This window comes from Corapipo altera, unplaced genomic scaffold, assembly GCF_003945725.1.
Source record: "Corapipo altera isolate COAL_440 unplaced genomic scaffold, ASM394572v1 0, whole genome shotgun sequence".
NCBI lineage: Eukaryota > Metazoa > Chordata > Aves > Passeriformes > Pipridae > Corapipo > Corapipo altera.
In genome coordinates, this window is record NW_020884872.1 from 7,933,688 (window position 1) to 7,960,468 (window position 26,781).

At 43.2% G+C, this 26,781-nt stretch overlaps 1 protein-coding gene and 1 long non-coding RNA gene across 2 annotated transcripts in view; one reads left to right on the top strand and one right to left on the bottom strand.

Moving 5' to 3' along the window:
- Nucleotides 1-15,454, bottom strand: part of TSPAN7 (tetraspanin 7) — a 94,628-nt gene extending 79,174 nt beyond the window's left edge. The window contains exon 1 of the mRNA XM_027636190.1: nt 15,328-15,454. Coding sequence (XP_027491991.1) covers nt 15,328-15,408 — 81 coding nt within the window. The 5' untranslated portion in view covers nt 15,409-15,454. The remainder of the gene's footprint in view (nt 1-15,327) is intronic.
- On the top strand, nt 14,314-25,708 carry LOC113943859. The gene is made up of 5 exons (XR_003526480.1): nt 14,314-14,726; nt 20,636-20,697; nt 20,938-21,037; nt 21,176-24,340; nt 24,494-25,708. It is a non-coding gene; the product is annotated as an uncharacterized LOC113943859 (long non-coding RNA).
- Nucleotides 25,709-26,781: the final 1,073 nt, after the last annotated feature.

Consider the following 26,781-nt stretch of genomic DNA (forward strand, 5'->3'; position numbering starts at 1 on the left):
CAAACTCTAGTTACCTTATATGAAGCAAGGACTGCTTAGCCTCTGTCCAGCCGGGAGAAAGAAAAGGCTTTAAATTCTGAACTGGGGCAGGGGAGAACCAAATGAAATTTTATCTTCTAAACTGGAAGCTTCTAGGACAACAACAACAAAAAGTAAAAAACCCACAAAGTCATGAATTTCCCATGCCTGTCTGACAGGGAATTTTTCAGTAAGAAGTTTCTCACATTTTTATTCATGTTGTTTCTGAGTGTCAAGAGGAAATAGATACCAATATATACTGTAAAAACCCTCTGAAAGTCCTGATCTACCAAATCACAATGACATGGCCATGAGTATGATCTCTTGGCCTTTGCCTGCTGGTGCCTTGACAAACATCCAACACAACACAGTGAGAAAAGCAGAGATGGCTGTGGATAAGCCCTGGCCACCTTAGCAGAATCAAAGATTGACCTCCACAGACTATGTTTAATATCACAGCTTTCTTCATCCATGCTTCTCCCTGGCTCCTTAGAGATGAGCTCACTGCTACAGATTAAAATAAAGTGAGAGCATAGGGGATGCTGCAAGCCCAGTGTTAGGAAGAAACTGCCCCAGAACATGAGCTCTGCAAGGCAGCCACTTTCTGACACATCTCCCTCTCCTCTTTGGCCTTTTGCCTCTCATGGTACCCAAGTATTTTAGTACAGCAGCAAAGCTGTGGGGGCAAATACTGGTCCAAACTGTCTACGACTAATTCTGGTTTTCCTCCTTCAGTTTTGCATTAGTTACTACATTTTCAGGCCATCCTGTGGTAGAGCACACAGGGAAGAAAGATTACATAATGGAACTGGCTGCTCTCTCTTCTATGTATTTTCTTACACAGTTCTTTTGATTACCGGATAAACCTAAAAAAGGAGAAAACCAGCAAGCACAGCAATTTTATTTAAGAAGAGGTATAATTTCAACATTATTGATCTAGCCTGACATGAACCACATACATTGATTTTCAAGTATGCCAAGACTTGGAATAAAAAATACCAAAAATCTGATCTCCACAATTCCAGTGCCAGCTGAGCTTCTTCCTGGGAAGCATTCACAATGCAATCCAAAACACATATGTAGATAACACTGGCTCCTACCCCTATGATCCTTCCTGTCCTAGCTAGCATGGGCCATCTGTTACTGCTTAACAGGCAGCCCCACTAGATAATGGATTGGTACAACTTACAGGAAAAGGATGAAATAAACTGCCAGGAAAAATAGCATTAAGAAGTCTTTCCTAAGCAACTCATAATTTACCATTTGAAAAGTGTAATTTAAACTGCATCACATAAGGTGATAAAAGAAAACAAAGCAGGAACTAAACCACAGACCAATCTCTGCCCCTACATGATACCACTTAGGGAGAAGGAGAAGTGGGAAACAGAAATCATGCTGTGGTTTACCTGAAAATTCTTTCTCTACCTAAAAGCAGCATGGTCCAGGAATGCCAGAGAAATTAATTACCTTCTGCTGAGTCTCTGCTGAGCCCTTTCCCCTCTTGATCACCAAGACATACGAGAGGATAAGAACAAAACCGTCACTGCTCTAAGCCATTCTGCTCTGCCCTCAGCCCCACCAGCTGACCAAAAGCCATTACAAGGGATTTTAGGACAGGGACTATCAGAAGAAAACCAGCCTGTCATTCACCCACTCAGATCCAAGATGCATGTTAAGATGAATGATGACATCTTTCCATGAGCTGTCCCTGCCTACACCCACCAAACAACAAAATACACCTTAATCCAGGCTAGTGAAAAGCCTTAATTTAACTCTGACACAAACCAAGGACAGCCAGCACTAACTTCTTCTAGAAGGGTCTTGCTGGGGTGTGGGAGAAAGCACAGACCTATGATACAGGCTGTAGAATAGGCTCTCAGCATGAACCAATTCCTTTCTACTTGAAGAAATGCCTAAATTAAATGTTTCCTCCGAGCAACACGTTACCTGAAATCCTTGTTCTCACAACCTGTTCTAGCCTTAAATGGCAGCTTGGGAAGCCAACTCTGTCCTGCAGAGCACAAGTTAGACTCTGACCCAGTAGGTGTTAGTGTCCTTTTCCTGCACTAAAGCAGAGTTCTGAGAGCTGCCATCACCACACGGACTGTACTTTGTAGCTGTGTGATTAAAATTTAACAAACAAAACTGCTAATAAGTCTTTGCAGCTGCCATACTATCCATTGTGTAAGTAAACTAGAGAGAAATCCTTCTTTAGCTAAGAAGTCAGTCCAGTTTGTAGAAGCACTTGATAATCTCACTCAGAATCTGGCAGAATCCACAAATGACAAAATTCTGCACACTGGTCTTTAACCAGAGCTCCACATTAGCAAAACCCTTCTCCGTATCCTCATGTCTGCAGCAGGGTAACCACCTTGTTCTGGAGGTCACCATTTAAACTTGATCCTGCTTGCTACACTTGGAACACACCATGGAGATAACAGATCACTGACAGCACAAAAAGGATGAGGACATTCTTAGGCAGGCACAACAAGTCTCCTTTCTTTGAATAAGTGTGTCAACACGCTTGTTTCTCAGCCAAATGATCTTTCAAAATAAAGGTGGATATCCATCTACAGAAATGTGAACTTTTTTCCATGAAGGAAAACTATCCCCCCTATGCTCCCTGCATGACAGATTTTTTTTTTTTTCCCCCTACAAAAGGGTCTGCCTGATCTATGAAGCCAGGAAAGTTGTGTGGATCATTCCCAGCTGTGGAAACCCACTCACCCTGGGACTTGCTCTCATGCACCAGCAGCAGTGCTCCCTCTCCCAAGATACTGAATAGTCTGAAATGCTTTTTCCAGTGCATTATGTATATGCAACTTCAGAATAAAGAAACATCACGGTGTACCAATGCCATAGTTCAGATACAGCCAGCTGCTCCATCACAATCTCTCTCCACAAGCAGTATTCATCAGACTTCTCAGAAACATTCCCATACTCTACAGGTTGCCTTAACATAAGGTAGAGTGCAATTGTTATTTCAGCTTGCTATTCTTGCAATTGAAATAAGATGTCAAAGTGAGTGCTACAATGTAATAATTACAGTCAAGGACTTAAAATAGCTGTCTCACAGCTGTGCCAAATTTGACCAAACCGTTCCTTAGACACTTTGCTGGATTTTCATCAGTGTCTCCATCTACAAAAGGGACATGCCAACTACTATTTTTTAAGGGCTACCACTGGTAAATAAATCCAAAGGTTTAGTTTTGCTATAAGTAATTGCACTTAAGAACCAGAAAAACATAATGTACATCTGTCAATGTTGTAAACAATCCACCCTATATACATACAGGGTGCAGGGTCCATTTTTTTCTGAATTTGTTCTGAATTTAATCCAAAGAACGTGCACTCTGCCATGCCCTCTGGTGCCAGCCATAATACTCAGCATTTATTCATCTACCAGCTGACTCACATGTGATCTCACACTACTTCACCAACTCATCAACACATCTACAGATTGAGTCTTTTGCTCCTGCCTTTTTCAGTTTAGGCTTTGTTTTTATAGAAGCTGCAAAATTTTAAACACAATTCTACCTCTTTTAGGGTCCATCTGAGCTTCAGTAGAACTGACATGTCAGAGGATCACACATATTGCAAAATGATGTCATGCTGCAAAGTCATAGGGCAACCAAAGCACGTCTAGAGACAGGAGGCAGAACTTTACAAATCCTCCATCTGGACAGAGGAAGGGAAACAGGGTTTATCCTGACGAGATATCCAGCACAAGGATGAACGCTAAACGCTCCCAAACCCAAGTCTATGGGAATAATAACTATCTGTTTCACTGAACTTGAATATTAAGCACAGGGTGTTTCAAAAACCATTGCCTGACTGCATAAGATAGTTCAATCGTATTTGCTTCCCACTGATTTTAAGCAGAGCAAGATGACTTTACAAGATATTTTACACCTTTCATATGGACAAAGCTCAGTCCACCCACATGTGCTCATCAACTCCTGATGTAATTCTTCTTAAAATGTCTTTTTATTTCATATTCTTTTGCTTGCCAGTATTGCACTAACATATGATGTAGAGCAAATACGTTTTCAAGGGGCCCATGTTACTACCACACAGACTTGGGCTTGGGTGCACAACTGATCAGCTGGTGAATGGTACTAGAACAGAAACTGCTTAACTCTGTTCCTCACTGATGAGGTGGCTCTTATTTTTATATCATTAATAACTTGGTTGATTACCTAAGAGTAAAGTCTTCACATGAAATTCTTCTCAACATCCTTCAGATGATTTAGAGGTCTGCAGTCTTCTGTATTTTTCATATTCCATGGTGGTGGAAAAAATAGGAATTCATCTTGGCCTAATATCTACCATGAAACTGGAAAGCCAAGCACTTAATGAAATTAAAAGAAATCAACTAAGCAGTTGTGGTTCAGTTATATTCTTGATCATCTGGGGATTGCATTGCTCCAGGAAACAGCTCAGCTCTTTGCTTTAGTACTGGATATTCTTCACAGCAGAGGAATTAATCCTGTCTGGTCCTCCAGCAATGTAAGGTCAGTGAATGAGGGGGGGAGGGAACACTTTAAATCTGATACTTCTGTTAAAAAATAGCTATGGTGCAGCATGCTCAGGTTTCTGTACAACAGGGACCAGGTTTGGTTTGGGTTAAAGAGTATTGCATGCATATCACACATGCCAGCTCACAGAAACCGAGGCAACTTTTCCATATCATTTTGAACAACTTCATGAGCTGAAACTTCTCTCTACCACAGACATACCTATTTTAAGTACAATCATCTTGTCAGAAAGCAACTGGTTGTTGCTTGTAAAACACAAAAGTCCTGGAAGTGGGAGGTTTTATTTTTGTTTCTGGTTTCGGTTGAAAATAACACAAGTGCTGGATGAAATACTGTTTATTACCCACAGTGGTTGGTCCAGCACATCTCCTGCAGCTTGTAATTTCACTGGCTGGTGAGCACAGTGGGACAGCCCACCCCACACCTGCGTGCCCCAGGGCAGAGCCTGGCAGTGCTCTTACCCTGTCTAGAGGGCTGCTGGCTGTCCCCTGGTTGTGGCAGGGACCACCTTGGATGGGACAGGGACCCGTGGTCCTGTCTTGCATATACCTCTGGTGACCATGCCAGTAAACACAGCTGAGGATGGCTGAATTCAGTGCTGAGCAGAGGACAGAGGGCACTGAGCTGTCCTTCCTGAGCCCAGAGGATGCTCAGTGAAAGCATCATTTTGAAGTAGGGAGACCAAAGGGGAAAGATTTAAAAAAGAGTATTTTCCCATAAGAAACTATTTATTTACAAGATCATGGGCAGAAACAACAGTTACCCCATCCTGCCAGGGAATTTTGCACAAGTGTTCTGAAACAGGGATCCTGCACATACTCAGTAAATGCAGCAAAGTCATGCTGCCTCCTAGAAAGGCCATGAGTGTCCCCAATCCTACCTGCCATGACAGAAATAAACCTGTAGTGCCATCCCTGTGAACTGCTTTTTTTACCTTTTTAAAAGGTGTGACCTTCCATTAGAAAATCCTGCTTCAAGCCCTTTGCATCAACTCCTGATTTGTGAGAACAGGAAGCAAGGAATACACTGAGGCCTGGATTCTATGTTCCAAGAAATAATACTGAAACATTCCTGACAGTCAGCTTCCCAGCATCTTAAGGTCCTGGTTTTTTCTTCAGGAGTTTATAGACCTCACTTACATAGAAAAAAACCAAAACCCTGAGGTCTGCAGGTGATGCATAGATGGTCTATAAGTTGTTCTGGGACAAGAAAGATCAATTTAAGCCTCCAGGTTGTTTGATCTGCACGATTTAACTCATCAGTTTTTCCTGAAGTAACTGGAAAGAGAAACTCAGTTCCAGATAACACTTAAGCTGATCTCAGCATTCACTAGCAACTCCACACTGAGTTGGCTGACTCAAAGACTCAGCTATACAAAAAAGCAGCTCTACCGTAGCATAAATAACCTGTAAACCCAGAGGAAGTAGAAAAAAAAAAAGAGAGAATCTCTAAACATGCAAAAATATCAGCTGCTGGTTTCCTGTAAAACATTATTTTGCAGGTAAATCAAATCACCCTCTGCCTGCAATCAGTGCGCAACGCAGAGCAGCAAGTCTTACACTCAGCACAGGGCAGCTGCACCTGTAAAAATGATCCCAGCCATAAGATGCAGCCATCAGGAAGAGCATAAAGGTCCTGAGGGTAACCTATCTGTATTTGTTTCCTCTTTGTTTTCAAAGAGAAACAGAAGTGACATAAGCTTAATTATGTTTCCATTCCAAGCCTAATTAGAGACAGTTAGATGTTAAGTACTATTGAAGTGAAATGCATACAGGAGGATTGAGTTTCTACCTGTTCTTCTTTCTGTTAGTGCATACCTGGAAAGTGTCCTCTCTTTTATCTTTATCTGTTCTTGTAAGAATGAAAGCCACAACTTTCCTGACACATTTCTGGTGTTTTGACTGCCTTTTGATACAGTGGTGGCCATAGCTATTTGAAATGAAAATGCTCTGGCCAGGAAACTATTAGGGAACACAGCAAAAATCAAAGGATTTTCCCCCTTCACCTTCATTGTAGGAAGCTTGCATCAGTCGTCCATCTCAAATAGCTTTTGGAATTGACTTGCACTTGTTGCCACAGTGTCCTTCACCTTTTCTTTGGTGAGGTCAGAGTTGAGCACCTGCACAGGCCAGGCAAGCTGCACACTGCTACACACCTTTGTGTTATCTTGTAAAATGGAAAAAAAAATGCAATCCAGGCGTTTATCCTTCCAGAGAGTGCATGGGCTTGCAGACCCCAGTTCCCCAGACTGTGCCACAGATTTTCACCTCTGGTTGGGCCCCAAGCCCCAGACACAACTTTGAAACCTTGGTGCTGCCCAATTGGACTGATGCAACTTATGCCACGACACAACCGGTGATGCCATAAACTGGCCTAGTTCCAAGTCCAGCTACAAAAAAGGAACACCAACATTATCTGGCATATTCAGGAAACTCTCATTTCTTTGAAAACTTTCTTTTTTTAGGATTACCCCAGTCGCCAACAGTTTTCATCCCGGAGAAGACTACCTCCATCAAAAAATTCAGATTGTGATATAGCTCCCATTTATTTTTAGAAATATACTAAATGAGCAGTTTTTCATATTCGGTTGCCAAAAATGCTGAAAAGGAATTTTCCAAACACTTCAAAGTTGTTGCCAGATGGAGGCCAACCCATCAGAAATTCTGTCCAAATGATAAAGGTTTTTAAAGCTTATCAAATCATTAAATCAGCATGGTGCAGCTGAGTCTTCAGTTGCAGGAGTTGTATTTAGGTCCTCGCAATAAGAATTTCTCGTGTGCTAAGAGAGAGTGACAAACATACTGTGCTGGTGCAATTCAGTGCAATTTGTTGCTCCTGTGTAGTGCATTCTTCAAAGCAGTGCCTGTAATCTGGTCAGGAACAAGATCTTGAAGAACTTGTCAGCTTCACTGACAACTTCAATCCCGTGGCATCAGCAGGTCTGAGCTGATCATTTCTGTTCAATGGCATTAAGGCACTCAGTGGTTATATGCGTCATACAGCAGGGGTTTCCTTCCCTTCCCAGTTTTAGGGAAATGTAAGTGCTTCTTTTCCTACGATATTTACAGGGTTTCACTTTCTCCTCTCCTTCTCTGTAGCACCATGTAAGCATGTCAACCTTTTCCTCAGGTCTGCTCCCAAGATCCACAGACTTTTGCAGATTAAATCCATCACCTTGTTATTCACATCACCACACTCCTAGCAAATAAACTCTTAAAAAAAAAATCTTGAATATGAAAAAAAAACAAAAGGAACATTTCTTTTCGATCCATCCTAATCCACGTGCAACCCAAACCAAACCCAACCTTTTTTCAAAGCTCACAGCAAATAACTCTCAGAAATAAATGATGGCAAGGCACAATTTCAGCCTTCTTCCCAGCCCAGGCTGTTGCCTTGTGGTGCACCCTGCTTGACTTCTGGGAGGGAGTCACTGCTGGTATCACACAGTGACCAGCCACCAACTCAGCACAGAAATTAAGGGAGATGAGTAAAGCAAGAAATGGAGAGGGAAGGGGAGCTGCTTGCTTCTATTCAAGATTTTAGCACTGTCCCCAGAACCACATAAATGAAAACAGAACATCTGGAAAACATCTTGCAAAACACTACATGGAAATTACAGCAAAATTAGTATTAGCAGCATTGCTTCCACTCTTTTACTACAGCTCCTAAAAATCCAGTGGCCTACTCCCAGAGCTCAAAGAACCAACTCAGCTATGAAGTAATGATAATCCTGTAAGACACAAGTGTGCCATGCTTCAGAGTCTCTTTAGTACAGGAGAAATTTAAATACTTCCCTCTCATAACCCAGAACTGTTATATATATAAGCCATCTGCCCACCACTGTGAAAGAGAGCTAAGATGGAAAGAAGCATGTTCTACCAAAGTGAAGGATGTATTCTCTGAGAGATGATTAAATATTAATTGAGCCGAAAGAAATAATCATGTAAAAGAAATCATGTAAATAAAAACAGCCTTACAGTATCTGTTATCTGCTCCCTACAGTCACCTCTGTAGTCTTGCATTTTATTCTAAAGATTCAGTCACCAAGGTTTGCAAGACACTGAGGGCTGAAAACTGCAAATTTGGTAGCTGCAGAACAGACTCAGTATTACAGTAAAGCTGGTATCTATGTAACAAGAATCTCTGGGCTTAAAATGCATATGAAAGATTGAAGGAGATGTTTCTGTAAGCTCGGTGCACAAAGAGCCTTTCTAGATATTCATCTATTAACTCATTGGCATGTAAATTTGTAGGACAGTTACAACAACCGAAGAAATAATGATAAAAATCCAGAGATGGAGACAACTAACAATACCAGGTAACCTAATTTAGATCCCTGACAGCACAAGGAATTGATAAATAGTCACAGAACCACAGATAAAATCAGATTATTGGATCCGTTTTAAATTCCCTTGGTTTACCTTCAATAATTGCCTCCGTTTCCTTGACAAGCATGGCTGGTATGAACCAGCATCCAAGAAAATAGACTCTACTGCTGTTTCAATGGAAAAGTGATAGCAAGGCCTCCCCAGCATCCTTCCTTAGAATTTCTATTTACACTGTTTAGGCCACACAACAGGTTGGCTAGAGCAGGAGTGAATGCTAAACAGCCAAGTGTTTACTACACATACAGCAGTACTCCCCCACATCTCCATCCCCTTGGAAAAAGCAAGGGCTTCTGCCACTGAATGCATCCTGTGTCTTCCCAAATACAAATGAAATACTTCAAGTCACCCACTGTCCCTCTTCACCAGTCCAAACCAACCTGTTAATGCGAAAAAGTTACCATCCTCAATCTAGAGAACTGTCCAGATACAAACTCCAACGTCAAGGGCTAGCAGGTATTTTGGTGAGACATAACCATAGTTACACAAATAAAAAAGAAGGAGCATTTGGCCAACAGCAAAGTCGATTATTCATTTAAATGAGGTGTACAGTGCTAATTAGTACCATAAACACACAATTTTCAGAATGTGAATGGGCACTGGCAATGCAAAAACTGCACCAACTTGCCAGTTTCTCTGCTCCAAAATAGGCAAACTGACTACACTCATAAAACCAATTTCTTGCCAAGGAGGGGAACAGGATGAGGTCCTAGAAATGTCTGAAGGCACAATCCATGCCACATGGAATCTTCCCCTGTGACATCCCACCCATAGGTGACCCTGGGGTAACAGACAGAGGTTCTGCATGCTGGCAACAACAGCCCCAGCACTAGGCATGGAACACACATCAAAGTTATAATCTTCCCTGTTTACCCACACTGTCTGGAGCTGCCCTACTGGCATAGATCTCATCTGTTAGGACTGTCATCAAGGGGGTTTTGTACCACATTGTAATAAAAACAAAAAATCCCACCAAAACCACCACAAAACTAAGCCAAGTTGGGTACATATCCCAAGAGGAAACTTAGAAAGCTGACTCTGGAGTTATGGTTTAAAACACCATCTAGCCTTTATTTGTTGTTTTTTAAATCCAGTTATTTATTTAGCCAGCAGAATTCACCTTGGGCTATACTCACAAGAAAACACCACTATCTTTAATCTTTCATGTATATCATTATGTGAGCAGAACAGGAAACAACTGACTTAAGGAGGCAACTCCATGAGATTTGTGCCTAAACTACAGAGCACTCCAAATCCATCATAATGGGGGGATTTTTTGCATTTTTGAGAGTGTGATTTTTTTTTTATTTCAGGTAACTATATATGAATAATAACATTTCTTTCTAAAAGTATAACGATGTTGACTTTGCAGTCAGTGGAACCACCAAAAGACTGAGCAATCTAAGCCACATGGGAAAGCTAAAATTTTCCCAAAACATTTCCTCTAAAACCATCTGCTAACAGATATTTTAAAAAAAAATTAAAAAAAGAATATAAGCATTCTAAGAGGTATTAAAAAGACCAGAAACATGCAGAAAATAATGCAGGAGCACTGCAAAGAATTTCTGGGGAGAAAACCAGTAATTTCAGCAACCCAGCTGGACACTCATAGCGAAGATGACTAATACCACTAGTAACTCAAAGGGACACGCAAATTTAATCCCATATTATAATGCATGGTTAAAAAGGTTGCATTTGAAGATGGGTCAGCAGTGGAGCCATAAATCTGTGTTACAGGGGAGGCCACTTGCTCTTTGTCTCAGGCATTTCCCGGAAAATGGCTTTGTGAGCTCCCGGAATGGTGGGTGAATGCTGCCTCCACCCTACCACCACAGCACAAGGATCAGGAGCTGCCTGTCCCAGCACCACAACCACTCACAGCCCCCCACCACTGACCTCCTTTTCGGGAAGCCTGAAAGAAGATGGAAATGGGGGGAGGAGGGGAGCAGGATTCAAAGGAGACACCAACTCTCCCAGTGCCCCCCATGCTAGAGAGGGCTTGAGCCTGTCATCCTTCATGGGCCACCTTCTGACCCCCTGACCTCCACACCAGTGACACTGCAGCCACCAGAGGAACTGGCTAAAAGAAGATGAACTACAAGAAAACATGCAATTTCAACCTGGTTTAAAACCACAGCGCTGGCTGTGGCCTCACAGCCAAGCAACACTTACCTGTCCCACCACACTCCAGTCCACGGATCTCCTGCCACTTGCCAACCCTCAAGGGGTCCTACCAGGATGCACAGGTCCATTTTCAAAGCAATAAAAACTTGGAAAACTAAACTACCACTATTGCAAATAGCTATCTTAGTTCAGATTTTGTCACATTACAAAAGACAAGCCAAGTTCCAAGAACCTAATGCAGTCTCCAAAACATTGACTTTGGAAGGTGCTCTTCAGATCAGTGACTCACCTTGGAAAAATATCTGCGTGGAAACTCTACTTCTATGCTTTTATTACATTAATGAACAGCAAGAAAACCCAATACCAGCAGTACAGCACACACAAAGCACTCATTTGAGTGCCAAGTGTCTCACAGGGCCTAAAATTGGAAGGTAATCACTTTGCTACGGTGCCTATTTGGGGCAACAAGAAGCTTTGCATGGAAGATGAAACCCGTTTTCTGCAGCCGTATGACTTTAAGGACCAATGCATGCACCCTTAAAGCTTCCTCCCAAAACACAGACAGGCAGGTAGTTATTTTGGTAACAAAATATATTTTGAAGGCTACAATGAATTATTAAATATACACATGTTTTAAGACAAAAGGTTACTTAAGTGTTAGATAATTACAAGGTACTGAGAGGTGCTTTAAGGTTTCATTCTCCTATATATAAAAAAAGTCACTTTGAATTCTAATCCAAAATTCATCTTCTCTTAAAAACAAGACAGGTTATATCTCGGATTTCTATGCAAGCAATTTATGATACCCAAAAGGAAAAAAATAAAAATAGCTAACAGCCAAGCAGAGCTTTTATCACCTTTTTTTAATCTTCTAGTTCCAAATCAGATGCATTCAGTACAGAATTCTGATTAGGAAAAAAAGGGCTGTTGAATTTTTATTACTACATCCCTTAAGGACCAAAAGTGGTAACCTTAGGCACTTAATGTGTTCTATGAATAACAATACATATGAGAACATAAAAAGCTTGTTATCTCTGTTTATGGAATTTTTTTACCATATTGATACATTTACGGAAAGAAGTTGGGAAGTGTGGTGAGGGGGAGGAGAGGAAGCTATCAAAACAACAAATACCATTAAATAAAACCTATTTGGAGAGGAACAAGCTACACAGTATGAAATTTGAATGAACCATGTCTCCTCATTACGGTCCTGCAGCTCCCATGTAGTCAGTGGAGCCTCATTCAATGCTCATACTAAAAGCCTTCACTCGTATGCACCTCTCCCATTGATACAAATGCAATTCATATTTAACCCTGACAATCACCTGTTATACGAGCTTTCTGTGTACATTGATTTTCTTATTTTATAAACAATGTAAACGAAGAGAAGTCCTTCATGATGGTTCAAAACAGCTCACTGGATGCACAGAAGAATCTTCTCCCCCTGTCCCCTCACGTCGGAGTCCATAAACACTTGGCTTGATAACTGAAGGATTGCCACCACACACCACCCTGTCACAGGACAACTTTCTGCCCTGTGTTATAACACAGCTCCATCCCCACAGCTAGGAAAAAAATCCATACGAACTGCAGCTAAGCAACGCCGGGCTTTCTCCTTCAGAAATCAGCTTGCAGCCTCTCCAAAAAATGTGGGAAAGCCGTCAGAATGAAAATTTACAAACCAGCCATTTGTGGCGCTGGCATGGTTTCCTTCTGGTATTTAGATCAGTCCAAGAAATAAATTTTTTAAATAGTTCCTCCAATAGAATCCTTCCCATATTTTCAGCTCTGAGAATTCACAGGGACTAAATTCAAGTTACACTGGCTCTGGAGCCAGCAGCTTGTGAGAGTACAAAAAGCACCCTAGAAAATAATGGAGGGAGGGTTGAGGCAAGTCCATGCATCTTTCAGCTCTCAGACTTGCCTGCAAAAAGAAAAGGATCATACGGCCAAAGTGAACTAGGTTTCTGCTCTACTCATGGCAATAACTGTAACCTGCTCCAGTTTATGTTATTTGGACTTAAAGCTCAGCAGGGGGTCAAATGTGAATTAGTTTTTGTTCTTCTATTTAGCATGGAAGAACTAATGAAGACTTAGGGTCTGCTGTCAAATATTTTGGACCTTTAAAAGTCTTTTGCTGTCTTCCCCCACTGAGACCTGCCTAGGTTTCCATAGGTTGGTGCCTTGAGAAACCAGATGAAAGAGCAAGTAGGATAGTTCACTCTCCTTTGCTCATGGTTGCAGGATTCTGTCTCCAACTGTTTATTTCTTCCTCCGTTTCTGGGCTCAAGGAAGATGATAAGTGGACAAACACTCTGAGGGCTGCCAAATGTTAAGTAACTAGAAGAGTGGGACATGCCCTTGGAGAAGACCAGGACACACAGGAGCCTGACACATAGTTCAGAGTAAAATAATTTGCAGGAGAGGATCCCACCAGCACAGCTGTGTTGCTGGAGCCTAAACCAGAGCTCAACTGTGTTATTTACCCTACAAGGTCCCAGCTGTCAACCTGGCTTGGCATCACGACAGCCTACAGCACAAATGCCCTTAGCCAGCTGCTTGGCTCAATGTACAATTCTCTCTTTTTTAATGAGATTAGCGCTGGTGAAATGTGCTAGCTCAACAGACATGCCGATCTAAGTCCTCTGTTTTTTCGGGTTACAGCAGACACAGCAATCACTTTTAAAAGAAGACACAATTTTAAAAGACACCCTGAATTCGCCAGTGATCCTGGAATTGCTCATTCATCACAGGAAGAAGAGAGGTTTCTTATAGATCCATTGAGAACTGAGGACTGGAAAGGATGAGTCTTGAAATTGTGGTAAGTGTATAAACTTAGCAACCTACCTCCTTGAGACTAGTGTGAAGGATCTACTTGCCAACAAAAAAAAAAAAACCAACAGATGATTCTGGCTTTTTATCCATTTCAGTCATCAAATACATCTGCTGCGGCTACCGCCAAAATTGTTAAAGAACAAGGAGGAGGGGGTGTACGTTAAATACCGGGGAGCAGGGGGGGTCAGTAACACAGAGGTACTGCTGTAAATATGGATTAGCAAAATGCATTTTGGTTATGCTTTAAAAAAAAAAAAAAACAGTTAAAGTTGAAACAGCTGAAGTAATGTGTTCACTATAACGCTGTCAAACGTTATCGCCGTGAATAAGCAATTCTTTGTTTAGAATGCATTTTTAAGCAGAATGATGAAAATTTGAGTCACCCTGTTTCGCAGGCACTATTCACAGCACAAAGCTACTAAACCGATAAAGCACAATCAGCTCCCCTTGCTAGGAAGTGACAAATGCGCCTTAGGGCACGGTATCGATGATGTGCGGATCACGGTCTCTAACGGCGCACAGCGGGGCCATTATCGTGTGTTGTCACCGCGTGCCATTAAAAGGACTTTAATCTGCCGATCGCCGCCGCGATACGCGGCTCCTGCCAGGGATCTACCGACTAACAGGCCGGGACGCTGCGAAACCCCCCAGCCCCCAGGGTCGCCTGAAAAACACGGCCCGGCTCCCCCGTCAGTCAATCGCGGCAACTCAATTAATGCATCTGGGTCAGGAAAATGGTTTGCGGGAGCCTGAGCCCGGTTACGAAACGCGGATACCGCGGCGGGTACCGCGGGCGGCGGCGGAGGGCAGCACCCGCTGAGCCCAGGTGAGCACCGGGGAGGGACCGGGGGGCACCGAGGTGGCACCTCCGGGCCCCGCAGCGGGACAGGGATGCGACAGCAGCCGGGACACGGGCGGGGGCAGTCTTGCAGCCCCCCCACCCTCGGTCCGGCTGGCCAAGGGAAGCAGCGGGGAGGGGGGGCGGCCAAGGCGACTGTCAGAGAGACCTCTGCAACTTTCCCCGGCGGGGGCTCGGGGGGTATGTGCTCGGCGCGAGAAGAGGCAAAAAACATTACTTTAAATATATATATATATATGTGTGTGTGTGTATAAATATGTGCACATATATACATATATATGAGTGCGTATATATATAAATGTATATATACATATATATAAGTGCATATATGTAAAAATATAAACACACACATATATATATGTGTGTATATAAATACACATATATGAGTATACACATATATATTCCGGCGGATACAGTCCGTCCCCGCACGGCACGGCGGTGCCCCCGCGGCAGATCCGCGCTGCGGAGACCCCGCCGCCCCCCGCCCCGGGCAGGTGGGGGCCGCGGGAGTGCCGGGGCCGTGCCCGGGTGGTCGGTGTGTGCCCGCGCCGCGCCGCTCCGCACTCACCCAGAAAACGAAGGAGTAGATGATGAGGAGAGTTTTCAGACACGTTATCACGGGTTTGGTCTCCATTCTCCTCGATGCCATAATACTGAGATCCCGGCTGCAGGCTGGGCGCGGGAGGAGGCGGAGGAGGAGGGAGGGGAGAGGGAGGGAGGAGAGAACTGGGGGGGGGCGGAGGGAGGTGAGCTCAGCTCAGCGCCAGGCTCGCCCTGCTCGCCGCGGCCCGAGCTCACCGCGCCTCCTGCTGCCGCTCGGGGACCCCCGCCCCGGGCCGCCGAGCGGCGGGGAGAGGGGGCTGAAATACCACCTACCAGGGGGTGGCCGCGGGGCACAGGGATCTACCCCCGGGGTGTAATTTACTGGAATATCTCGGGTGAGGCGGGGGGACGGCGGCTGAAGGTTTTGAAAGATGAAGTGAAAGAACCCCCTCGGCCTCCTCCTTTTCTCGGGAAGGTGCTCGGAAGCGTTGCTTGGGGTGCTTAGGGGCTTGGGGAGGGGGGCTCTGGATGGTCGAAGCTGGAGAGGGAATTGCCCTTACGGGAGAAAATATCTTTTAGTGTCACGATTAAAATGTGTGTTTGTGCGCAAGCTGCAAGAATCTGGAGACCAGAGCAAGGGCATGTAGGACAGGTTTGACAGTGCTCTGGTTACAGCCACATAGTCTGGGTGAGCCAGGCTGTGTAAGAGCAAGAGCTCTGCACCGAAGCCATTTGAGGGGCCAGGGCTCCTCCAGCCCTGCGCCTGTGACGTGCCTCTTTGCAGCTCCAGTGCAGGTGATTGCATTGAGACAGTAGGATCTATGATCTATGAATGAGCAGGTTGTGAAGCTCAGATGCTTCTGAAGCCTGGTCCCTAACCTTGGCTTCACCTCACCCTCAAATCTCAACTCTATCCTAAAAGAAGACATTGAACCCCAGCCTAAAATGATCAGAAACCTTGCAATTCTACATGTCTTTGAGACCCTGAGCTTCAGCTGAAACAGACCTGGCTCAACTCTACCTGGAGTGAGAGTACACCCCAGAGAGAGAACAGATCTCTGGAGAGAGCCGGCTTCTCCTTATTGTCCCTGCAACCACCAGCCCACTGTAAAATCCAGCAAGTGATGGGCAGCAGAGAAATAACTGCATTAGTCTGGGAATGGAAAGGGACCTGATGCTGCAGAGCCCCTGCTGCAGTGAAACAGTGGTGTGGAACTCACTGGACTCCTCTGGGTAGAGATAAGAAAGGCTTGTGGGGTGGCTGCCTTCAGGAAAACTATGGCCAGAATGAGGGCACGCACGTGCCTTGGCAGCCCGAACTCCTGCGCCAAGACCATGGGCAGGCGCAGAGGGAATGACTTCAGGTTTCCTCTTCTGTAGTTCACATTTTGAAGGAGGGTAATGTGTGCATGGGAGTGAATGTTGGAGCATAGCATGTCCCTCCTGAATAGTGTGCCTACACACCCCACAAAGCAGGGCTCTGAACTGTACCTTTCACTGCATTAAAATCAAAACAAGGTCAACGCTAAGCAGCGTATTTCCTCAAGCTACAAAAGCAATGTACTTTGTGCATCTGAGATGAAACAAAGTGATAAACCAGACTTTGCTGCTCAAGGGACAGTGTTTAAAATAATATATGGAAAAAAAAAATGGTTCCTGAGCAAGTGCTTTTGTAATATGCAGAAGTTTTGACATGAAAACTGCTGCAAGATTTTGCTGGATTTGACTTATGTCTTTAAGACTTGGTTAGCCTACTATTTCCCAAAACAATGAAGGCATCTAAAAGATGCTTGAGGGGGGAGTATTTTGCAGGAGATACTGGGGGTTTTAAGCAATCACTGCTTTTGTGGAAAATTCAGATGACAGGTGCATAAATCTTTATTGACTTGGCCATTAAAATGTAAATAAGCGCAGTAACTGCAAAAAATTATATTGACAGTAACAACAGTTATAAATATTCACTGTACAAAAATTATACTAAGATTTTTTTGACAGAAAATAGCTAAGCAAGAGCAGGAGACTTCTCTCCCTTCCCCTCACATGGACTGTAGAAAAGATAAATGCTACTGTCACAGGCCAGGGGACAGCAACCATTTATTTCAGTAGGTATGGTTATACTTCCCCTCCCCTTCAGGTTTTTTTAAGAAAGCACGAAACAAACTATAATATCAATCAGAATTTAAATATCCAGCCAACAGAAAGCATGGATGGCTATTTTGGTAGATGATGATTTCGACAAAGACTCAAGATTTCTGCCAATAACCTGTGATTTTAGGTCACTCTGTCTTCCAGTGCCTAATTTGAGATTCATCTCCTGAGTCTTCTCAGAAGGATGTGCTGGGGATCGCAAGTGCCTATAGAGCCTCCCTTGACAGTATTGTAAAAACTCAGAGGGTTTTGCACCAGGGAACCAGAGAGAAAACAGAGGTGCAAGAAGAAATGTCCCTGTAAGGAAATACAGTTCCTTTTCCCATTAATGTCAGTCCCTAGTGGGCATTATGTCCAGAGAATTGAGAAAAAGAGACTCCATGTTATCTCCACTTGAACCTACAATCTTCCTGCCAAGACTCTGAGTTGCTTTCTGACATACACTGAAGTAGCATATACTTTACTGGATGAAGAGGCAAATTTTGGATTAAAAATGAGAATGTCTGAGCAGAGCTGGACATAAATCTGCCTGATTACAGCAAATACCATTAAAATACGACAAGAGCACCAAGCCATCAAATATTTTAGGCTTAAATAGAATTACAGAACAATCGCTACCCTTCATGTGTGGCTTGGAAGCACATTTACCTTTTTAAAATATTTTATCATCTTTTTGCAGATTTGGGAGTGCAGATTCTCAAGTATTACTAGAACAAAATCAAAGCAAGTTTTTGTAAAGCAAAATACATTTTCAGTTCTGTAATCCATGTTTGCAAAGATGGGAGCATAATTGCTCTTCACATCTCCCTGCAGAGAGAACATTTTGTAGTTTTTCAAAATAGGACATTTTTTGCCTGTGTAATTTGAAAAATATTTCTTTAATTCACTAGCAGTTTGCAAAGGATTCTGCTTATGAACAGTGCCCATAAGCTCCTATTTCTTCATAATGCACAGGAAATATCACCTGTCTGAATAATTCTGTGTGCACAGCATCGATCTAGAAGGAGCTCCCTCATCCCACAACAGGAGAGCATTGTATTGTAGAAAGTGAAAATGAGCACTTCCATCCTTACCTGCACCTGACCTTAGCTATTTGATGGTTAAACAGAAACTTTCTGGGAAAAGTGGTGGAAAGATGTGAACAGCCATTGCATCAAGCATGGTAAGGTCTCACACCCTTCTGCAACTGCAGCAGGTGACATGAAATATGGTGCTTTGTTCTCTTCATACCCACTCTGGCCTTTCCCAGATTCACTGTTGGCACCACACACTGTGGATTCACTGTTGACTGTAAAGGCTGCAACCTCTGCTGCCCTTTACTGAGTATTCTAGCTCATAATCCACACTCACTTCATCCTCCCTGGAGAGCGAAGGTCTGAGGGGTTTTTTGTCCTTTTCTGAGTCCTCCCGTCTCCATGTGTCCTGCCAGCACCTGTCCTCAGCTGGCAGAACCCACAGCCTGTGTCAGTCCACCATGGAGGAATGACAAATCTTTTTCACAAAACACAGAAAGCAGAAGAAAAAAAAACAATTGCCTGATAACTTTGCTGTGCTTGTGTATCTCAGGTGAGTTCAGACAACTCTGTATGGGTCCCACCGACCTCTCCACATTGGAGTTCAGATCTAAGAAAGCAGAGATCTTGCACAGCAGTTAGTTTGTTATGTGACTGGTAGCTGCAAGCTTTTGGCAGGTGCATCACCAGCTGATGGCCCAGGCCCCAAAATGTGTCTTCTCAAGGTGCCTCAGACTTTATAGGTCCCCAAGGAGGAGATGGGGGGTTACAAAGTCAGTGTCAGAGAATGATTTGTCAGAAGAGACCCTGTAAGGAGACAAGTGTAGTATTGGCAAAGTCAATCAAGCTATGCCCATTGATAATAACTGATGAGAAAGGTCCAGTCTCCTGCAGCACAGGTATAAGGGAACAAATAGAGGCATCAGCTTCAGTGGTTTTGTAACAGGTATGAGTTAGGATGAAATGAAATGTTCAGCACCAATTCAGGCTGATGGGCTTGTGGGATGGCTCTGCAGTATTGAGAAAATAGTGCCACCCTAACCTGAAGAACAAGCAGCACATGTTTGCAGAGAAAGGAGTAGTAACACTGGGAAACTTCCTTAGACCATTTAAGAAAGTCTTAGGATGCTTTATAGGAAGTACATCATGCTTTATGAACTATGCTCAGTTTATGTATGCTCTTACATAGGCCAAAAAGAGACATCAAGGGAGTAGGGATCAAAAGAAGTAGGTTTAGGCAAAAAAAAGTGGTAAAACCAGTGAACGTTATACCTTTAACAACACAAAATAACCAGTTACAAGATCAAAACTTGTGCAGAGATTAACAAAACTGAGGTAAAGCTTACACTCAGTCTTTCCAGAAGCCAGATGGCAACTAGATATATCCACTTGCAGTGTTTGGTTTAGTGCTGTTTTATAACAATTTTTAGATAATAAAGAAAGATCTCTGCCATTCTGTGATCTTCCTTTGCCCCTGGGTTGTTACTTGCTATGGGATCAATGAAGTTCTTGAACCTTTGCAGCATGACTTCCAAAGCTTGAGCAGCTTTGTCCCAAAAGCCACACAACTATGTGGAGGCAGGAGGGAGGGTGTGGTTTCCATTATTCTACTTCCCTCCAGAGCAGGCACGTAGCATCTGGTTTTTTTCAGTAATATCGATATAAATAATCTTTTCATAACTTTTTTGTATTTCTCAGAACATGTCTTGATTTGAAAGGGAAGTTTATAGCTATTTTGTAGGCAAGTAGTTCTCATGGCTTGTGATGACTTTCCTGATTACTCTGAAGCTTTGTGAAGTGTCCTCTCCAAAGGGAATGGAACAGAAATACATTTGGGACTAATTACCACAACAGGATAAATTAAGATCACCAACACTTACAGAGAAAGGGTGGAGGACTTGGAAAAGATAAGAGGTCAGAAAGCAGAAAACACACAAAGAGCACATAAATACACAAAGAGCATATCTATATTACTTCAGGAGAAGCATTATTACATCTGCAATTGATAGGAGTTCTGACACACAGCGAGAAAAACGGAGCCATACAATTTTATTATCTTCATCCTTAGCAATAAAGTGGCAATTAACCCTGCACATTTGCCAAGTCAGTCAAATTGGTTTGTAATACTGTGTTTCTTCTTCCTTTTTTTTTTTTTTCTTTCTTTCTTTGTAGTTCTGAATAACAGCACCACATTCTGTCCTAGTGTCCCTGGAATACCTGGGCATTTTCTTAAGGTCAGTAGGTAACTTACAATAACCTTGTGAGGAATTAGATAATTTCTTCTTCTGGAAAGATCAATGTAAAGGGTTAAAAAGCACCTGTGAGGTCCCCCTCCTCCATGGTTTTCTGTTATTTAGTTTCTGTCAAGAAACCTGGTGGAGCTGCACCTTAAACTGTGAACACCACAGTGTTCTGTACTATTTGCATTTTCCTCCTTTTCTTTTCTTGAGTGTACCATGATTTGTTTCCACTAGATTTCTCCTACATCTGCCCTGAAGTAAATGCAAGCAGAACTGAGGAATCTCAGCCTCTTCTCCAGTGCTGGCAGAAGTTGCCTCTTGTCATTGCAGGTCTGTAAGTGTTTGCATAAGTAGGTGCAAGTCAGCAAACTCCAGCTTTTCTGTTCTGCAGGTGCAGCCATCCCCTTGTGTGACAGATGCCGACTCCTGTCTGACTGACATGTCTGCATGTTGTGTGGTATTTTCCGTGCAGGGTAAGAGACTGGTCAGCCTGGCCACCTGCAAGGCTCTGCCCAGCCCTTTACCTCGTCTCTGACAGCAGCCACTGGTAGGTATGTGGGGAGGGACCCTAACAAACCTCTTGCCTGGGGTGCTCCTAGTCCACTGACCCAGCTGCAGACACTGGATTATGTGTGTCAGCCATAAGAGCCCTGAAGCAACACTGTTCCCCTCCTTTTGGCAGAGACCACTCCAAAGAGTTACAGTTTGCAAACAGTATTGAAAAAGTATCATGCAGCTATTTAAGCGGAATGGGAATCCTGAATGTCCTCACCTTATGGACAGAGGGATGGGGAAAGCTCAAGTGTGAGGGAGGTGGACTGTGGCCAACATGGATGCTGCTGAGGGAGGTCACTGTGTGGAACTTCTGCTGCAGTGGAAAGGGATGTTGTGTTAGCGTGACACAACAGCATAGGACGAGGCAAAGCGCTGTAGGATGAGGGTCACATCAGGACCTGCTAATTCTGCTACTAACCTTGGGGTACAACTGGCAGGACCTGATTCTCAGTGGGAGGATGAAAGAAATGGGAGGATATTCTGGGATACCCAGAGCAATCTTTACTTTACACGGTACAGAGGACAAGGGACAATGCGAAGAACGCCACAGAGGCCACAGTCAGACCAAGAGCTCTTTGATAAATAGCCACACTCAGGGTGGAAAACTGAGACCATGCACACAGTGAAAGGAATTTGAGGTACACGGCATGAATTTTGAGCCAATGTGTTTTCTATAGGTTTCCTTCTCCTCCTCTAAACAGTGGCTCTTCACTTCTTCAGAAAACAAGATGATTGATTTTTAAAGCTGCCATGCAATTTACTATAGCGAGTTAGTGATAGAAGGAGAAAAAATTACAACACATTAGTGTTTTGGCAAGTAGAATTAGACTGTATAAAGCAATAACATTAGAAAAACCAATTAATTGCAGATAAAGTCTATGACAACAAGTCTTCAAACAACCAGAGAATACAAGGCTGGTACTTAGAGCACATCTTGTGCCCACCTCAGTGCCACTGCAGGCAGAGGTCTTGATTTTTAAGGATAGCCTGTTGCATGTTTTACACAAGTATCTGTTACATGAGCACATTAAAGATCTAGCTCCAGCTTAGATGCCCTTTTTCTGGAGCAGATGTGATGCTTCCTGTGATGGTGGGAAATGGAGTGGATGTGAACTGCTCACTCAGATACTGCTTGTTTCTTGGATGAGCAGCTTTTCTTCCCTCACAGAGGATTTTTCTGCTTTGCACCCACATCCCTTCCTTCAGGAGGAGCAAACTTAGCACTGTTTCCTGGAGACACCCATTGCTGGTCTCTCTCAAGTTCCTTCAGTTAGAAGCCTTGTGTCCTCCACAAACACACAACAATTTCCTAAGCCATTGGGTGATGAGCCATGTTCCTCTAAGCAGAGGAGCAGCAAATGCTTGTGGACTCTGTGTCAGGCTTACTAGCTGTAACAAGCACTACCTGTCAGGCCCCTAACACACCCTCCTATCCTTCCCAGGCTCTTGAATGCCTGGGCTCGGGGCCAGCTTAGGTAAGGGTTGCAGGTGTCACATCTTGAATCAAAGGTTTGAGAAAACACTGTGAGAAGTCTTGGTGGGAATGGCCACTCTTCCCTGAGCTTTTAAGCTGAGCACTCTACCTGTGCTCTTTGCCTAAACTACCTCTGTAGCTACATCACAGACATGCCTGTGCCCATTCCTGTGCTCCAGGCTGACCATCCACCCGAGATGGACTCAGCCCAAGAAATGCAAGAAGCATACAGAGCTTGTTCACAAATCCTCCCTGGCACTGGAAACAAAGCACCATACGCTCGAGCAGCCAGAGCAAAAGGATGCATCCAAGGCAAAGGGAGTCAAGAACAGAAGGGCAAGGGAGGTACACAGGGAAGGCACCAGGACATCTTTTTCATGATTCCCCTCCTCCTCCTTATGGCCACTGGTGGGTAACACCAGGGGGTGCCTCTCTGACTTCACTTTCTGACATCCTGCCCCTAAGGTGGCTCTTTATGGGCAGCTTCCCCTCTCTTACTGTTTTTGGACATCATCACTTTTCTCCTCTTTACCTTAGGTTTTCCCAACCCCTTGCTGTGTTAGCTGCCTGCCCAGCCCAGTGTGCAGGTGAAACCAACAGCTGTATCAGCAACAAGCATTGGGAGCGAGATCCTGTACGTGTGCCATTGTCCCCAGAACAGAGCATGGCAGGCAAGCCCCCACCCCTCTGTCACTGATGCATAAGTCACAAAGGTCACCTGCATCACTGGTCTGTCACACTGGGTGTGCTGGCTCAGACTGTAGATATTCAGAGTTTTAATTAACATGGAAACAAGTAGGGCTTTCTTTTTTGAACATGTATAGTTGAGGCTGATAAAGTTTTGTGTCAGTTTATTATTTTGTGTGAGCTTATTGCCTTTGAGATGTGTGATTTCCAACAGGTATACTCGAGTCTGATAAAGTTTTGTATCAGTTTATTGCCTTTAAAATGTATGATTTTCATGTTTGTCCTGAATTGTATCTGTTAACATTTCTTCTGTTCCTGGATAACCAACAGAAAAATGCTTGTATTAGGAACAGAGATAAATGGTTTATTGACTCATTTGAAATATCTTTTTTTTATGATATAAAGTCACTTATACTCAATATTCAATCTCATATGGCAAAAGAAAACATAAAAAAGGGACAGCATAAACATCAGCACTACAACACATCATGAAAATTATCTCCGAAGAACCCCCTACACTCTCCAGCTCCTCATAGGGCTTCTGACCTGGTCAAGAGTCATAGATCTGTACTGGAACATCCCATGTCTTCCTACCATCATGCTCACCTCATGGATGAGGGATGCAAAGCATGCCTTCAGTCCCTGGGAATCACTACAGGTGTCCCAGTGACACTTGTGTTGAATTTCCACTCTGGGGCAGAAGAATTCAGCAAGTCTCTTATTCGTAGCTTTGATGCCTGAGAATCTACAGGATTTGGAAAATGAAGTCTCTCTGACTCTTCCCTTTTTCAATTTCAGTGTTTTCCTTCCACCTTGCATTTTGTAGTCCTCTCTGAGGCCCAACCCAGCCTGCAGACCTGTGCAGGATCTTTTATCCCACAGACCACCTTTGGGGAGGTTGTCACGTGGCAGTTGCACAATGTACGTAAGTAAAGAAGCTACAAGGACTGCACAAGTCACACAAAACCAAACTAAATTACATACTGGTTTTCACTAGATTCTGATGACTTCAGAAGCACAGCAAGGGCCTCTGTAATACTTATGAATTACTGACATGGTATTATTTCTGTGCAGGAGCAGGACAAAATAGTCACACAGGGAGTGCACTACGGATGTGGTACCGTACAGAAAGACCTCACCATTTCCATGCAGGAATAAAAGAACCAGGTACACCTTTCTAGTTTTGATGCAGGATTCGGTTTTTAGCACCTGGATAACATTACTGACCTCCAGAGCATTGCTGTAGACTGTGAAGCAGTACCAAATAAAATGCAAAGTTCTACATTTACTTTCTCCTGAAGATTTTTCTGTCAAACTGGGTCAACTTCTAAGTAAAGCAAGAGAGCATTTTAATCTGTCAGCACTTCAAAACCAGACTGGTACTTGAAAATTACTTCTGGGCTTAAAAATGTTATGGACTCTGAATTTGGAAGGCAGTATTGTTGGTGCATAAGATCTAATGGTATATAATTCAAAACCTGATCTTTTCTGATCTTAGCTGACAATTATTTTAGCGAATGTTTGCTTTGATGAGGTTTGGGGGTGATATGAGCAAGTGAAAACTCCATGAAGATATCTTAGCTAACACTGAAAATGAAAAACTAAACCAACATCCCCCCAGTTTTTTAATCAGTAGTGTTTGCCACCTTTAAAAAAATACAGTATATTATAGGCGTGGAAGCAGATCATAAAACTGCTCTGCCCAGATCTGCAGGGGAATCAAACAGATGGCAGATCCCACTGCAGTTTGGATGAAGATTTCATAGCTAGATAATCAAGAAAATAGTAAAGTGGTTTCAAAGTCAGCGATGAGGTGAAAAACAGATTTTCTTCAGCTAGGAGCATCTACAGCCTTTCTCACACATTTAGAGGCAATGCACCAAACTCAGAAATTCCTTCACTACCAAGAGCAAAAGCCCTCAGTGTAAGAATATATTGCTACAGGGGAAAATTTTCTTGGTCAACTAGCTTTTTTAAAATTAAAATTAAAACTATTATTTTCAAATAGTTGTGCATGACTATTTATGTGACTGTATGTAAGTATGTTTTTTTAAATTCAATTAAACCTACAGGTGGTCATACACCAGATTGTAAATAATATTAATTATCAATTTTGGCAACCAAAATTATTTTCAAATAATGATTATTGTTATTGAATTTGTTCTGAGACCAACATGCATGTAGAGCTGTTGGCAGATGATTCTTTTCCTCTGTGCTTGTGTCTTTTATGCCCTCACAAATCCCTGAATTACGAAGTTATAGCTTTAAATGGAAAATATCCTCCCTGATTTGTTGTGTTCTTTTAAAAATAAAAACCCCAAGCAATCCAGTTTGTGATATCCATCAGGCTCAGCTACACAGATCTGGAGGCTGTATTTCTCTCTTGTTTATGTCGCTGGTCTGGTTTTAGTTAATTTTCACTTCCAGATGTCTCTTGTTCACGTTGGTTTTTTTCTTTTTCTGGTTAACAGGATATAAATCACCTTGATAGGACAGAGCTGTTTGCTCTGTTTTACTTGTTTTATTTCTGGATGTGTTTTCCAGAACCTGATCCCTCATCAGGCAAAACCAAAGTTTTACTGGCTTAAAACACAGCTTTTACTACAGTTATTTAATGGCATGAAATGCGCACAACTCAGTGAGGAATCATTTTTGTAGTCTGAGTGTTTGTCTCTTCCTTCATTAAATGGGCCCAAAGATCTGCTCTGGTAAGGGTTGGATTCACCTCTCAGGCCACTGAGGAATACAAAGACTCCAGTTAGCATGGCTGAAAGAGCAAAGGTGTGGATTACTGTTATGAAGGCTGGTTCCTACTTGCTGGTTTAGTATATTATCTACAGAAAACAATGCTAAACAGCATCATTTTTGGTATCTCCCTTCTGTGAGAGGCAAATATTTTGGCTTTTCTCATTTTCAGCGAAAGAGGTGTTGTACAGCACTGTTAGTAGACCTGCAATGGGTTCTCTGCCAAGCAAATCAATTCTGCACTGCATCATCTTCTGCTGAATCACTTCTGGTCCTGAGGGTTCCCTCTCAGGGAGTGGAGGATGGTGCCACTGTCCAAGTAGCTCCTTCAGGATTTTTCCTGCAGGGATTTCTGAAGAGGGGTGTTTGGGGTGCAGTGATGTCAGTTGTGCCTTAGTGAACTTGAGCAGATCCTCACCACATCTCTTCAGGTACAGGGGGCCAGATGCCTTTGCATGTGGATATTTAATTGCTGGGTTATATAAAGCACTGCAGCAACCAAATACTTCCTACTGCTTTCCCAAAGAACTGCTGCAGGGACACTCACATATTGCATAGGATCCCAGGGCACCTCGTACTTTTCTCTGAAGCTTTGAGAACTTAAAGAGGTGAGATCC